We start from the raw sequence: 16,643 nt of genomic DNA on the forward strand, positions 1-16,643 counted from the left end.
AATAATATAAATGTTATCATTTTACATTTTAAAGACTTTTAGTTTATTATTCATTTTAATCCATTATGATGCTTCTTAAGGTCAAAATGGCCGTTTGAGGTTTGATGCATTATTATTTTCATTAGGGGGATATTAATGTCTGATATTAATATTTATTCAATATTTATTGACATCGTAAATATTTTCCTACATTTCAAACATAGAAATGACCATAACAGATTATTCTCTGCTTCAGATAAACATCCCATGATCCTTTGCTGTCAGTATCAGTATTATATGACTAAACAAGCTGCAGCTCCAGAACCAGAACATCAGAGCGGTTCAGAACCGCACCGGTCCAAACAAACTTCCTCCATCGTGAAGCTTCAAACAGCTCCAGACGGTTTTGTGTTCTGGTTCTCCAGGCGGCCCGGTTCTGTCATTTGGACCTTTGGGGTTGTTGTTGATGTCTGAGGTTCTGACGCTGTTTATTTCTCCTTCCCATCTGTTTCCCTGAAGAAACTCGATGAGGAAAATGTCTGAAGATCAGAGGATTTTAAACTGGGAGAGGAAATAAAACTTTCTTAATTCACTTCAAAATAAGAGCATGGATATAAACATTTGAAGAATTCACAAAAACAAAAACATGTTGAGCTGAATTCACTCAGCTCTTCTGAATTTGTTTAGGGGAAGCTAAATGCGCTAAGCATTTTCAAAGTTAGCAAGAGCGCTAAGCTAAATATTAGCTTAGCAATTAGTGGATTAGCGGAAGCAAGTGGAAGTGTAATGACTCTAATTAGATAATAAACAGGAAAAAACAATGCAAAGTGAAACATTTAAATGTTTATTATTATTATTATATTATTATTATTATTATTATTATTATTATTATTATTTTAATATGATTATGTTCGCTCTCCTCTCAGGCGACAGACTTTTCTGCTTTGTGCTGCGTTTTCCTACCAAGATGGCGGATCAGACTTGTGGGAACTGTAATCAGTTCCACCCCGACATCCAGCCCAGATGCTGACTGCTGACTGGTTTCCTCCCAGTTGGCTGTGAGTGGAACCAGAACCGCCGGGTCGGGTAGAACGCCTGCGCTGGTATCTCCGTCCATCTGCTGGTCCGGGTCCAGAAGCCTGAAATGTTTCACATGTGCCGGTAATCTCTTCCCGAGCGGAACATGACGGATCGTTCTGGTTCTGGCAGAGAATCACAGCTTCAGCTGGGAAGGTCCGGAATCTGTTGGCTCCAAACGCCGTTTCAGTCCAAAGACGGATGTTCAACCCGGACCGGCCCGGTTTCACTGGAAACGACCCGCAGCGGATCCGGGTTTCGCTTTCCTGACCCAGAACTTATCAGAACCAAACCCGCTCCGTTTAACAGAACTACTTCTCCGAAACAGAAAGTTGAGCTGCACAGAATCATGAGCCAAAAGTTTCTGAACAGAAACTGAAGCCGACTTTGGAGGAACGATCTAGAGCTACAGATCTAGATCTGTAGCTCTAGAGCTACAGATCTAGAGCTACAGATCTAGAGCTACAGGTCTAGAGATACAGGTCTAGAGCTACAGATCTAGATCTGTAGCTCTAGAGCTACAGATCTAGATCTGTAGCTCTAGAGCTACAGATCTAGAGCTACAGATCTAGAGCTACAGATCTAGAGATACAGGTCTAGAGATACAGGTCTAGAGCTACAGATCTATATCTGTAGATCTAGAGCTACAGATCTAGAGCTCTAGATCTAGAGTCAGTACAGCTTCAGTTCTTCCAGCTGGAACATAGAGATCAGCGCGACCTCTGACCTCTGACCTTCACAGCCACATAAAGACGGTTCCAAAGTCGGCCTTCTATCAGCTGAATAACCTTTAAATCCTCCTGGTCTATTAATGACTGCTGCTGGATTGACCTGCTGGTTCTGGTTCTGGTTCTGGTTCTGGTTCTGCATCAGACTCAACGTGGAGAAGCAGCATTCAACTTCTATGCTTCACAGATCTGGAACAAACTTCCAGAGAACTGTAAAGCAGCCGAAACCCTGAAACCCTGATTGGAGCTGATTTTAATGAATAATCAATAAAACGTTGATGAGCTGCACAGTGGTGCAGTTGGTAAAAAGAAGGTTCTGGGTTCGATTCCCGGGTATTTCTGCGCGGTGGGTTCGTTCTGTCCGGCTTCCTCCCACAGTCCAACAAAATGTTTTTATGACTTTTAATTTTTGAGAATTAATTATGTAAAACACTTTAAATAAACCGGATTGATTGATTGATTGATTGATTGATTGATTGTTGTCAGCCTGCTGATCAGATCCTGTAAATCCAGTTTCCAGGTTTTAATAAAGTTCTTCTGGATTAGATCGTTGTTTTATCATCGCTCCTCGTTTCCAGATTCCAGCAGGATGAGAGAAACTTTCTGGAAGAATCAAACCTGGTTCTGATCCGGTTCTGATCCGGTTCTGATCCGTTTTCTGCTCCATGTTTTCACTTCCAGGCTGTTCGACACGTTCCGGTTTCATTTGGATTATTTCTGTCCAATCGGACCGACTTGTTGGACATTTAGAGGAAAAGAACCGATAGAAAACCCGGTTCATCCCAGCAGCACCAGGAAGTCTGCAAGGCCAACTTTTATTTTGATAGTCTGATAATTAGCAAGCTAATTTCCATATTAGCTAAAAAGATTGTACCTAAATATTTAGCTGGGAAGCTAAACAGTAAAGTATCCGACTGGTTCCCATCAGAACTGGACCTGGTTCTGGTTTCTCCACCCTCCATCTGGAACCGAGCAGACAGAAGAATCGGACTCCACCCTGCAGCCTGGAAGCATTTCAGGCTCTGAATCACCGAGACGCAGATTTGATCTGAGCAACGTTTCAGCGAGAAACCAGTTTATAAACTTTAGCTTAATAAACTAAAGCTTTAGTTTAATGATCCGGGTTCTTAAGGCCCGGTTCTTAAGGCCCGGTTCTTAAGGCCCGGTTCTACATGTGAATTAATAGTTTCAAACCTTAAATCTGTTTCCTCTGTTGTTTTGATCCGTTTCTGTTTGTGTCTCTGGGTTTTAAGTCTGATTGATTTTGGTTATTGATTATTAGGATTGATGGTTTCGTTTCCATGGAAACTGGAATCAGGATCTCAGCCGAGATTCTGTTGGACCCGGTAACACCTCTCTCTCTGCTGAAGCTCAGCTGCTGCCGACCTTTGACCCCAGCTGTTATCGGACTGCGACACGGCCCGCTTCCCGCTCTGCGGCAGGAGGTCAGAGGTCAGCGATCACATGGTGTTCTGCTGCGAGCCCAGAGGATCCGGTTTCTGTCAGAGCAACAAGTCGAGTGGCAAAACACGAAACGCGACCCGGGTGGGCGAGACCCGGACCGGACCGGACCGGACCGGACCGGACCGTCTGGTTCCATTACTTCAGTCCAAAACTCATCAGCTGCAGCAACTGCAGGGTGGCGATGCCTGCAGGCCCCATGTGACCAAGGGCCCATGTGACCCAGGGCCCATGTGACCCAGGGCCCATGTGACCCAGGGCCCATGTGACCCAGGGCCCATGTGACCCGGGGCCCATGTGACCCGGGGCCCATGTGACCCGGGGCCCATGTGACCCGGGGCCCATGTGACCCGGGGCCCATGTGACCCAGGGCCCATGTGGGCAGTTTGTGGGTCCCAGAGTCAGAACCAGAACCGGAGAGGAGCTGATTGATCCAAACATCATGTGAACAGAATGTGACCCGGCCCGGCCCAAAGCGTTCTGCTGTCACCGACTGGCTGCTAATGGCTAACAGATGGCCGAGTGTTTCTCTCTCTTTCAGGACCGACTGGTCTGAACGGGCCAGAACCAGGACCCATAAGAACCAGAACAGAACTGTGTAGAAATGAATGGAAATCCCCACAAGGAGAGAAAGACACACGTGTGTGTGTTGTGTGTGTGTGTTTGTGTGTGTGTGTGTGTGTGTGTGTGTGTGTGTGTCTCTCATGCAACATTATGTAATGACTGAGCCGACCGTCTTCATCTTCATCATCATCATGGACCTGTCTGCACAAGCTGCCTGATGATGTCATAGGTTCAGGAAGTGGACCCTCCTTAGAGACGTCAGGCAGCCGGACCCCGCCCAGTAACCAGAGCGTCTGGAACTGGTTTGTGCTTTAACTGGTCCGTCTGGTCAGAGTCTCTGATCTGCAGTCAGGCTGACGCTGCGATCGCGGCCCCAGTGGCTCCTCCCATTCCTCAGGAAGTGCCAGGAGTTTCCAGAGCGCCACCGCAAGTACAGCAGCAGAACTGCGGCAGCGTCACTCAGCAGGTCTGTGGCCCAGACCATCACCTGCCACCACCGTGCCTGTTTTTCTCCTTCAATCCATCCAAACAGCCAAACTGGATGAGTCGTTTCCCGAGCATCCTGCCACGACCTTTAACCCTTACAGGTCATGACTATTATGCAAAATTTTCTTTTTGAACGTTTTCGTTCTTCCATTTGTGTTGTCATGTTTTTTGGTGTCTGGAAAACGAGACATTTCAAAAACTTACCGAATGAAACGTCATAAATCAGCAGGAACCGCTCGTAACTTAGCAACCACACTCTGTAACCTAGCAACACAGACTGAGCTCCAGTCTGTGGTCAGCTGGTTTCCCGCTGTACAATGGCTGCTGGAAAAGACAAGACTTTTGTCGACTCACCAAACAAACCAGTTGCTGTGTTCTGGTTGGTTGTGCAGGAGGCTCCACTTCTGCTCTTCTAAGATGTACAGGCAGGGGCGCCGCCAGGAATGTTGGACCCCATGACAAAAGATGAAATTGGCCCCCCTCGCAGCTGCTCTTGTACTTCTTGAGTCACAATTTTAAAGCCTTGCTTCCTTTGGTCCAATACTGATACTAGACAATATTTCCTGCTCATGAATTTCACATCCAACCGTCTGCATCAGTGTGCAACCAGGTTGCTTCAATGTTTTCTATCAGTTTTCGATACTGAAACGTCTCCCCACCAGCAACAGTCATAGGCAACATGCAAAATACACATGAAGCAACACAGACTTCTCAAAAATGCTGTATAGTTGCATTTTATTCAAGCTGCCATAAGTCACTTTAATAAAAAATGTTTTCTCCATATTTGTTAAAGCTGGCACCATGCTGTGACAGTTTGTTACGAGAAGATAATCTGTGAAAACAATCAATCTCCTCCATCTGAATTACTATAACGTTCCAATGAGAACCAGGAGGAGGGTCTTAGCGCTGTCAATCAAGCTCATTCACTAACTGCTGAATGTGCTGAAGGAGGAGAAACAACTTCCATGCTGCAGCTTTAACCCCCTCAGCAGAGGAAGGACGGGTCAGGAGGGACTAGAGCTGCTGCTGACCGACTCGCCTGTTAAGTGGGAAAAGGTCCAGTGAAATATGTCAATATGTTGGTGATGTTTTCCCTTAATTCATTAAATGTTAGTGTAAAGGAGGCTAAGCTAGCTATGCTAAATGCTAGCTTAGCCTCTCGGAGAAAAACTGGCTTATAAATTGATTCGTTTAGCTTTTTCTCTCTTTTTGATGTTTTAACACCTACTTTATCATTTTTCTTAGCAGCGCAGTAACAGCCTCAGTGGTTCTTGTTTCCACTGACTGCTGCTGAACACCTGCAGCTCCAAGCAGGAAGGAACCAATTCCTGCAGATCCAGGGGCTTCAGGGCAAATATGTGTTTTTGGTCTGGGAAGGGGAACATTTCATTTTTACTGCTGAAAACAATCTTCCAAAACACAAAATGATTCTTTTGGAATTGGCAGGGCCCAATGTTTTAATTCCTATGAACAAAAACTAAATAAATAAATAGGGGAGCGCCCCCTGTTGGTCAGGGGTCTTAGAATTGTCCTAACTTTAGCGCCCCTTTATGCATCCCCGTGTGCAGGTGCATAATTTATCATGTTTCATGTCAAAGTGTAAATGTTGCGTTGTGGGCGTGGCCAGCAGAAGTTTGTCTGGATTTAAAGAGACAGAGGCCCTAAAATGTCCCAACAGGCTGAAATCTGATTATCTAACAATATTTTGTGCAGAGATTAATGAACATGTTTTGTTTAGGAAACATTCTGACCCGATCCAGGAAGTGAAACCTTTAACGGTCCGGTCCACTCAGCGTCCTGATGCTGCAGACGTTCATCTAATCAAACACAAGGACTAAAGCAGTTCTGGTTCTGGGCGGGCCCAGGTTAACAACAAACACGTGTCATCTTTAAAAAAGCTGAAAGGTCTTTGCATAGCAAGCATCAGAACCGTTTGGGTCAGAACCCGTCAGCTGGTTCAGGTTCACCTGCAGGAGTTTCACTGAAGCAGAGCAGCTGGACCGGGTTTCTGGTTCTGCTGCTTCAGGGGAAAGGAGATCAGGAGGAGAAGCAGCTTTCAGCATCTATGGACCAAAAATTTGGAACAAACTTCCAGAAAACTGTAAAACAGCGGAAACCCTGACTTCCTTCAAATCTCAAGTAAAAACGCACCTGTTTAGAGTTGCATTTGAAATGTAATATGTATGTATTTTTTTTTTTTTCCTGTTGTGGGCAACGGGGCCTGGCGAATACCCGTGGTTAACGGACGGCGGAGTCCGGCGGGTAACAGGCGCTTAAATTCCGTGTCAAAGGGAAGGGGGAAGGGGAAGAAAGGAAAGAAGAGGAGGGAAAAAGGAGAAAAGGAAGGAAAAGAAAAAAACCTTGGTATTTTATTCTATGTTGCATGCCTATGTGTTTTGTGTTTATGATGTAAAGCACTTTGAAATGCCTTGTAGCTGAAATGTGCTATACAAATAAAATTTGATTGATAGATTGATTGATTCAGGGAGGTTCTGGTTCTGGGTCGGGTCAAGTGTCCCTCAGTTTAATGTTTACCAAATGCTGAGCAGAGCAGCAGAACGGCGCCGAGTTTCACTGAGAGGCCCTAGAATCGAACCGGAGACCTGAACTACGACCTCTAATGTTTTAATCCTGGACGTTGTTTCTGCTGAACAGAACCAGAACCAGAACCTTCTCTGGGCTTAAAGTTTCTAAAATAACAACCCGTCGTCTCCTCCTCAGGAAATCCCCTCAGTGTTTGTTGGTCTAAATATTGAAAGAAACTTATCAGAAACTCAAAGCCAGCTCTGATGTCTCCCTCTGGTGGCCATTTCACGATACTGCAGCTACAAACTCCCAAGAGGAGCCGCTGCGCCCCCTGCAGCCTGCAGCCGGAATAAACTCAGATGTGGTTTTATTTTGACACAAAGTGCAGAAAATGTTTTGCATTTCATTTAAATGTTTGTTATTTTTCAGTCAAATCACTGAAACTAAACCCAGAGATGCAGGTTGTTGGTTTGGATCCTGTTTCTGATTTCCTACAAACTGAATCGTCGAGAGAGAAAACAGTCTGAAAAGTCAGAAACATTTTTAATAAATAAAAATAAACTTCAAACTGATGTCCATCAGTCCAGAGGCGCCTCAGAGTCCAGGAGCTGCTTGAGGGCGTCGCCCACCTACAGCCAATCAGAGCCTCAGGTGTTATCAGAGAAGACCTGGCCAAGGACGGCGAGCCGAGCGCCGAACGGCTGAACGGGGCAGGAGAGAAGGGGCGGGGCCTTCTTCTCTCCGGGCTTCAGAGCGATGCTCTCTGATTGGCTGGGGGGAGGGTCCTCAATCTGAGCAGCGGGCCGCTCCGGCTGGCCGGCGGGCCGCTCCGGCTGGCCAGGCGTCGTCAGCCCCAGCAGTAGGTGCTGCAACTCGCGACGCTCCTGTGCGTGGCGGCTGCAGCAGTGCAGTGCCGCCGGGTCCAGAGGATGAGCCTCGGTGTTGAAGATGAACCCTCCCGCCCCCAGGACACTGGCCGCTGGCTCCGCCCCCTTCCCATGACCCGTCACCCTCCGCCCCCCCGCCGTGCAGGAAGTGGGCAGGGTCAAAGAGCAGGTACAGGTATTGACGGTTTCAGCCAGGAAGAACGACTCCATCCTGTTATCCAGCTGGTGATCCCGGAGATCTCTGACCTGCAGAGGAAGAGGAGCAGGCTGAGCCTTCATCACCTGACTTGGAGGTCAGGGGACCTGCCGACTTGGAGGTCGGGGGACTCACGCTGGCGTAGCCGCATGGCGTCTTGGCGATGCGTTCGATGGACTCCACGGCGTCCAGGCCGAACTGCAGGTAGGTGTGATCACCTGTGGCTCTGAACAGGTACATGGCGCTCTCCATCAGCTCTGCAATGAAACATTTTCTTTGTTAAAGTTCCTGAAAACGACGAGTCAAAGACGTTCGGCTTTCTGATCGATGGCGGAAACATGAATCCAGAATCGGAGCAGAAAGTTCTGGATGTTTTCTGTGAAGGTTTGCATGATGGAGCGTAGATCTAGAACGATCTCAGATGCAGAGCCATTTATGCTGCCATGCTTACGACTAGAAATGCACTGATCCAATACTGATATCTGTACCGGTTCCGATGTTCAAAAACATCTCGATCAGGTGTCGGGGAGCGATCCATCAGAGCAGATCTACTCAGTCTAATTCTATGCTTTGAACATTTAGCAAACAAGTAGAATTCAAATATTTCAGCAAATTTTCAAAAAAATATCAGAAAACAAAAAATATTTTCATTTTTAAAAGCAAAATGCTTTGCTTTGTAAAAAGTTTAACCAAAAAAGGGAAAAAAAATATTTAATTCAGTGAAACCAGGTTGAAATTAAACTAAACTGGTTCTGGTCTCAGTGGGTCTCACCTGGTCTCAGTGGGTCTCACCTGGTCTCAGTGGGTCTCACCTGGTCTCACCTGGTCTCAGTGGGTCTCACCTGGTCTCAGTGGGTACCCCTCTCTCTTGTCCACTGTGTATCCCTGCGTGATGCTGTAGAACTCCGGCAGGCCTCCAAACTGCCTCCACACTGAGTAATAGTTCTGGAAGGTTCTGGCGGCGCTGTCCAGGTTCCCCAGCAGAGACTGAAACACAGAGAGGCTGGATGAAGGCTCGCCGGCCGGCCGACCGACCTCACGGTCCAGGTGTGCTGTACCTGCAGGCCGGGCCAGAAGGCCTCCAGGCTCTGGAACACCGGCATGGTGACGCTTCCTTGTGCATCTGGACCCACAGGTACCAGTCATCGAAACGCGTGTAGTTCTGGATGGCCCGATCGTACGCTGAGGAAACACCATGACACGGTGAGGGTCTTTTGTGGGTGGCCAGCGCTAACACTAAAGCTAGCTGTGCTAACGCAAGCTAACTAAAAAGCTAGCTGTGCTAACACTAAAACACTCGTCATAAACATTCGGCTAATGCTAAAGAGCTAAATGAACATTATATTAGTGGAAGCTAACACAAAGGTGCTAAATTTAGCTATTTTCACCTCAACATAATAAGCTAGCTATACTAAGTGTAAATCCTCAATAAATGTTAGCACAATCAATATGGTATTTAGCAGAAGCTAATTTTAGAATGACTTCAATCAAAGATGCTGAACTTTATTCAACTGAAAGTTTTCAAAACAACTCAAATAAATTGGCACTTCAGAATTCATGTGGAAAGTTTTGATTGAAAAGCTAGAGGCGCTAACTATTAGCTCAAGTGCTAAACAAAATGAGTTCCACTGGCGGTGGACTAGCAGAAGCGTTCAGGTTCCTGTCTGAGTTTTACCTCTGAACATGCTGAGAAGCTCCTGGTCCTGCAGCATGATGGCTCCTTTCACCAGATACTCAAAGTACGAGTCGACGCCGGCGCCAATGCCGGCGTCCTGGGCCACCCACTTCCTGGTCACGATGTCGATGTGGTTCCCCACCTGGACGGGCAGAAACGGGTCGGATCAAACCAGGAACCAAAGTGGTTCCTGGTTTGAACCGTGGTTCGGACTGGTTGCGTTTGGTTACCAGTCCGATGTCAGATCTGGTGTTCCACAGGGCGGTCAGCGCGCGCCGCGCCGCGCTCTCGAACGTCGGGTCTCCGGTGAGGCGGCTCAGCGTGGCGAACTCCAGGATGAAGGTTCCCACGCCGGCGGTGCAGGTGACCGGCGTCTCGCTGGGACTGACGCCGCGCAGCAGGTTGACGGTGCCGTACGGCATCCCGCTGGGCGTATCGAACGCTGCAGACAGTCAGGTCAAAGGTCAGCAGCACCTCTCCCACCACAGGAGGAAACGTGATGACAGCTTAGCTTTTTCTGACTAAACGTTACGACGGGTGGTTCGGTCCGACCCGCTCTGGTTCCCTTCCTGTTCAGTCTGTCAAAGATCTTACAAAAAACATTAGGCTGGTGGCACAATGCATGATGGGATACGTTTATCTGACTTTACTACAAATGATCTGAATTCATTTTCAAATGTTTCTGAAACTCTTTTACCAAAGTGAGGTTCTATCTGAAGCCCGTTTGGGTCGCTCTGGTACCTGGCAGCAGCTTGCGCGCGGCGTCCTCGGCCATCCGGAGCAGCGGACCCGAACAGGGCCAGCCGGGCTCCAGCTCCATCCCGGCCCGACCCGCCAGCATGTGGGCCGACAGCAGGCCGCCCACCACTACCAAAACACAGCAGGTCAGCTCCGGATCCGCCCGTCAGAACCAGAACCGGGCCGCGGGCCTCACCTCTAATGTTGGTTTCAAACACGGACGCGTTGACGTCGATGTCAAAGTCTACGGTGTCCTGGAGGAGCGACGCCACGCGCTGGAACTCGGTCCGGTTCCCCAGAACCTGCAGGACGAGGTAAGTATTCAGCTTTGGACTGGACCGGATCGGACCGGGTTTGAACTCACCAGCAGCGTGTCCAGGGCGTCGATCAGAGTCAGAGAGAAACTGAAGACAGAAACAATTGTTTATTTTCTGATGTTTAACAGATAAAACAAATAAAACTTTTGTAATAACTCATAAACACATTAAAAATGCAGGAAATTTTCTAAAAATATTTTTAAAATTTGTTCAAACTATCACCATATTGAGAATCTGTAAAAAATATCAATCTCCTCTGATCCGGTGTTCCAACCAGCCAATCAGAGCCAGGAGGCGGGTCTTAACTCTGTCAATCAATGTCTGCTACACTGCAGTTAGCACAGCCTGCTGCGAATGCTAAAGCTAGTTAGCCTAGCGACAGATGACGGCAGATACAGTTTTCCTGTAACGGTTGTTTCTGTGCCGTCAGCACATTTAGCAGCGAGTACATGAGGATGACTGACAGCGCTGAGACCTGCCTCCAGGCTCTGATTGGTGCATTTCAATAGCAGTTCAGGGAGATCAATCTGTCCACAGATTATCTGTTCATAACAAAATGTCTGAACATCATGAGTAGATTTTCTTTTCAGGGAAACCCAGGCGTTGTGGGCGTGGCCTCACCTGCCCCAGGTGTCTTGTCCGTCACAGGTGAGTGGGCGGAGCTCATCATAGGGGAAGGCGTTGTTCAGGTAGCTGTTGTAGGCGTGGTAGAACATGGACTTGATGCGCTCCCTGCAGGTTAGAGTCAACACGGATCAGAACCGGGTCGCTTCCAGAACCGCAGGGTGTAGAGCAAACATTACAGAAGCTGCAGGGTGTAGATCTACAGCTGAAAGAAGCTGAACGCATCAAACAGGATGAAATTACAAACACTGAAATTTCTGCATGTCACAAGCTAACGGACAAATAATATGCAGGTTTACAAGATAAATTATTATTTAGTAAAAACATTTTTATTAGCAATTAAACATTTTTACACTAAATTATTTATATCTATAGCCTAGCCTGGTGTTATTAGCCCAGTTTTATGTTTTTAGCTTAGCCTGGTGTTTTAAGCTAGCTTGATGTTTTTAGCCTAGCTTGAAGTTTTTAGCCTAGCTTGAAGTTTTTAGCCTAGCCTGGTGTTTTAAGCTAGCTTGATGTTTTTAGCCTAGCTTGAAGTTTTTAGCCTAGCCTGGTGTTTTAAGCTAGCTTGATGTTTTTAGCCTAGCCTGGTGTTTTAAGCCTAGTTTGATGGTTTCATTCTGGCAGAGGAAGCTGGAGAAACCAGAGAAAACAGACCAGCAGAAAGGAGCTGGGATTCAAACCTCCGACCCTGACCGACGCTGCAGCAGCTGCTCCATGCAGCTCCGATCCGACAACAGAACCAGAACCAGAGGAGACGGAAATTCGCTCTGGTTCTGACCCGCAGGCTCTGGTTCTGGACCAACACCTGTCCTGCTCACCTGACAGCCGCCATCTGCTCCTCTGAGAACTGACGAGCCGCCGCGTCGCTCAGCGCGCACAGCAGCAGCAGCGCCGCGCAGACGGGAGCGCGCATGGTCCCGGACGGGCAGGTGGTTCTGGAGACAGAAGGTCCAACAACGACCAGATCAGGACAACTGCTGTAGTCAGGAAGCAGGAAATAGCGTCTGCATCATCAATGTGCGCTGACATTTATTGAAATGCGCCAACAAGCCGCCATATTGCGAGGGGCAACGAAGCCTTAAATAAACAGTTTATGTTCATTTAAGGTTCTGCACAGGAATTATGAGCAGTAAATGTCCGACCTGAAGCAGTTTGTCCTCACTTTGATCAGAGAACAGTTCCAACAGTTCACACAAAACTAAACATTTAGATAAAGGATCTAAAACTGGTACAAATCAAGATTTCTGACAGCCAGACTCTATCACTGTCTCATTCAGCAATTTTAATATTTATTTAATACTTACAGCAATTAACAGAAACATTTTAGTTTTTTCTCTCACCTACATTTTAGTGAGAAAAAAAATCACTTAAATCATATTTATCACATATTTATAGATGAGAGTTCCAAACTAAATATTATGTCTCATAATAGTAAATCAAGGCCAAAAAGCTGCCAGGTTACAGTCAGTTTGAGTCTATCAGATGAAACTGGTTTCCATCAGGACCTTCATCCCAGATCTCACTCTGTCCAAAACTCCCTGATTTTACTGAGCAGAACCTCTGCTACATTTATACAGATGAATAACAACAACAACATGTTTGTCTCTAAAGCTGCTTCCTGTGGCGCATCAACTCCTCCTAAAGCTCATCGTTCTTCTTCTCTCCGCGTTTCAGGAAGATGTTTCCATCTTTCTGCTTCCTCCAGCTCAGCCTGACGTCTCCACTCACCCCCTGCTGCTTCAGCTTCTGCTTCATCTGAAACAAAAACAAACCCGGTTTTCACACCGCCACCATCTGGTCGTTTCAGGTACTGCGCCACTGTCCACCCAGGAGTCCATTTATCGGTAAATAAAGACAAAAAACTGATCTGAGCTGCAAAGAAAACAATGAACTAAGCACAGGAAGTGAACCATGACACAGGATCTACCAAAATAAAACAGGAGGTCAAGATAAAAGACATGATTTGCCTTCGTCAGCAGGTTTTCCAGCAGGTCCGGGTCGTTCAGGTCCACAGAGGAACTTCTCACCACCTTCAGCTTCACTTGCTTCAAAGATGGGTCTATGAAAAAAAGGATTACATTTATTTTGACTATATGAAAGCATTTATTGTGGCTTGGAAAAGTTTATTGTGTCTGAAGAAAAAAGCCTCTGTCTGAAAACAAGATGGCTGCAGGTTATAAATCTGGATCAGAGCAAAGACTAAACGGCACAAACACTAGCATGATGCACTGCAGAAGAGGGCTGCTCTCTCACAAAACCAAAACTAAAGTACCAAACCTAAACAGAACCAAAACAGACCCAACCAAACGAAACAGAACCGTTTGTACCTGCAGAGCAAAACTGATGATTTCTTTTCTGCGCAGTGAAAGTTTTGCCATTTTCCAGAATTTTTCATTTTCGCCGCGGCGCAGTTCTGCCGGGTCTCATTGGGTTCTCCAGACATCCAGAAGCTAAAAGCCAAGCCGGTTCCATCTGACCATTTCCAGGACTCTCTGGACAGGCCGATCCAGACCCGTTGTCCGGTCGGCACCAGGACCTGCAGCTGCCGGTTCTCTGCCAGGTTCCTGACGCTGGCCAGGTCGGTGTGGCGCCCCCTGCAGTACCGCTGAGCCTCCATCCAGGTCATGTTGACGATGACCTCAACAAACGTCACGTTTGTCCCTAAAACACAAATTAAACCTTCAATTGTCACAAAAATGAGCATCAACATTTACCAAAATTATAAAATTTAACAAACATCGAAAACTGCAACATCCAATCATTTTGGAGAAAATAAAATGCTGACCTTTGACGTCCAAGCAGATGAAACTTCGAGTTCGATAACAAAATTCGTCATTCCAGCGTCCGTCTCCACGCATCTTCTCTCTGCCATAGTTATTGTTTGGTTCTCCGGACGCCCAGTTCCTGAACTTCTCCTCGGCGGTCGGTAGAAGTCAGAGTCGGACACGGACCAGCGCCAGCTGTTCACGTCGTCGTACAAACCGATCCAGGGAGTCTGGAGAGGAGAGAGCACTTCCTGAACTCAGGCCTGAAAACACGACTCACACCTCAACGCCTCACTCTTATGATTCAGTCTTACAAGGAACTGGTTCACTGTTCAGTTCACTAAAGTCACAACTGAATTCATTCATGGAAAGTTGAATGTTCTGGAGACCAGTTTGGTGGATCCATGGCCACCGCTCTACCACAGAGATCAGGAACTTACAGAATGCTCTCCCAGTTCTCCCAGTTCTCCCAGTTCCCTCCAGTCCAGCAGCTCCGTCAGCGCCTTCACGTCCGCCGCGCTCTGGATCGATGCCAGGTCTGAAAACTTTTCTCTGCAGAAACTCTGAGCTGCAGCCCAATCCTTCAGCTCAGAAACAAAATAATATTTCCATCCAGGAACAGAACTGAAGACTAAACATGAAGATTATTATTAATATTATTGTTATTAGCTTCAATTTAACAGTTTAATGGCTGCAGATGAAACTGATGAGCTGTTATCAAAAAACATCAATAACAGTTCAAAGCCAGCCTGCGGCGCCGCTAAACGTTTCTAAAACAACGTTATGATCAGAAATATGATCACAGAAATGAACTGCAGCAGCGACGATGAGGAGCAGAACGGCTTCCATCTTCCTCCTTCAGTCTGACGCACATCAACAGCCAACAGGCCCGATACGGTCCTGACCTTCATGCAAAGCTGCCATTTCATTTGAATATATGGGAAACATTAACTACAGCCGCTGCAGAGGTGGCGGTTCGATTCCCGGCTGCTTTGCTACCAAACTATTCATCAACGGCGCCAAGAACAAAACCTGAAGAAACTTCAGATTTCACTTCACAGCAGATTTAAACTTTCATCTGGTCAGAAAGTTAAAGCTCCTTCAGCTGGGGAGGCACCGCCTCGCCAGAGGAAGTGACATCACGTCTGGCTCATCCTGCGGGGCCTGGAGGAAGTGACATCACGTCTGTGGAGCGACTTCACTGTTTGCTCTTTTCAAACGCAGATCTTTTAAATTCAGAGTTTCTCCTGATTTTGCAGCCGTTACATCTGCATGATGGCAGCTTTGTGAAAATATGAAACAAATTTTGGTTTTCATGGTTTCTGCAGTTTGATAAGAACATGGAGGACAAACAGAACTTTCCTGTTTGGGTTTTATTGGCGTTCTGATCATTTTGTGCTGATGTTAACGAGCCGGCCACATTCTGATCATGGTCTTCGTTATGTTGTGTCTGGTTTTGCAGTTTGTTGGGTTTTTTGCTGATTTTCAGGGTTTTTTCAGCTCCTGTTTAGCGCAGCGGCTGTTCCCCATGTAATCTGATTACTCTGATGCTTCGTTGGGTTTTCACAGAAAAGCTTCTCAGTTTGTCGTTTCCTGATCATGTAAAATATTTAATACTTAAATCCAAACCTTCCTGGATCTTTAAACTCTAATAAAGACGCACTAACATAAAGATGAACTGTCACCGCTCCTCTGGTCTGCTGCTTTCTCTGAACTGCACATATTTTATCTTTACATCGATTGTTACTATAAAAAGAAGCACAAATAAAAATCAAGCTGTTCATTTCTCACTGAGTCATTTTCCTCTGAAATTTGCATGATCTGAAGAGACTTTAATGGGAAAAACTTTGAATATCAGTGATGCAAATTCTTTCATGTTCAGATATTCAAAACAAGTTTTTGAGAATCATAAACATTAATCAGTAAAAACATCTATTTTGTTTTAGTTTATCCAAAATGTCTCCAATCCCTTCAGCTTTCTGACGCTTTATTTTAGTTTTTCAAACCTGGAGTTGGAACAGAAACTTGTCTGAATTAGTTTGTTTTTACAATTAATGGCTGCAGAGGATTCAGCAGTAAAATAATGGCATCAATTTCCTCTGTATGACAGCCCAAATGTTGCCACGGCAACATTACTTTGCATAAGTTTGTTTACATTTCAAACTAATTTTATCTGGTTAAAATAAAATCAGCTGCAGACGAACAGAAGGAACAGAAGATGGAGAGACTAATCTGGATCCTGGCTGCCTTTGGTGAGAGAAGATTATTACATTTAATATTTTACTGATGATTATTACATTTAATATTTTACTGATGATTATTACATTTATATTTTACTGATGATTATTACATTTAATATTTTACTGATGATTATTACATTTAATATTTTACTGATGATTATTACCAGGTCTTAATATTTGACTGTATTTTAACAGCTTATTCTGAATTGTCCCCTGCAGGCCTCAGTTCGACCTCCAGGCTTGAGAGCATAAATTCGTTTTTGTGGATGAGCTGAAGAACTGGACTGAAGCTCGGCGTTTCTGCAGAGAGACGTACATAGACCTGGCAACCCTGGAGAGCCAGCAGGAAGTGGAGGCTCTGAATGACCTGGCAACGT

At 46.1% G+C, this 16,643-nt stretch overlaps 1 protein-coding gene and 1 long non-coding RNA gene across 2 annotated transcripts in view; one reads left to right on the top strand and one right to left on the bottom strand.

Moving 5' to 3' along the window:
• Positions 1–7,345: 7,345 nt before the first annotated feature.
• On the bottom strand, positions 7,346–12,349 carry LOC129354437 (ER degradation-enhancing alpha-mannosidase-like protein 2). The gene is given in 14 exon segments (XM_055023903.1): positions 7,346–7,790; positions 7,792–7,888; positions 7,891–7,954; positions 8,040–8,161; positions 8,747–8,891; positions 8,963–9,021; positions 9,024–9,086; positions 9,580–9,721; positions 9,810–10,021; positions 10,321–10,446; positions 10,514–10,619; positions 10,682–10,721; positions 11,256–11,366; positions 12,080–12,349. Coding segments are annotated over 14 exon segments (1,704 nt in total). The 5' UTR covers positions 12,175–12,349; the 3' UTR covers positions 7,346–7,468.
• A 3,858-nt stretch (positions 12,350–16,207) lies between these two features.
• LOC129354439 (uncharacterized) overlaps positions 16,208–16,643 on the top strand; it is a 978-nt gene continuing 542 nt past the window's right edge. The window contains exons 1-2 of the long non-coding RNA XR_008605148.1: positions 16,208–16,278; positions 16,486–16,643. The exon at positions 16,486–16,643 is cut by the window's right edge and continues 59 nt beyond it. This is a non-coding gene — a long non-coding RNA (uncharacterized LOC129354439). The remainder of the gene's footprint in view (positions 16,279–16,485) is intronic.

The sequence above is a fragment of the Poeciliopsis prolifica genome, unplaced genomic scaffold (genome assembly GCF_027474105.1).
Source record: "Poeciliopsis prolifica strain line A6 unplaced genomic scaffold, Auburn_PproV2 SCAFFOLD110, whole genome shotgun sequence".
Lineage (NCBI taxonomy): Eukaryota > Metazoa > Chordata > Actinopteri > Cyprinodontiformes > Poeciliidae > Poeciliopsis > Poeciliopsis prolifica.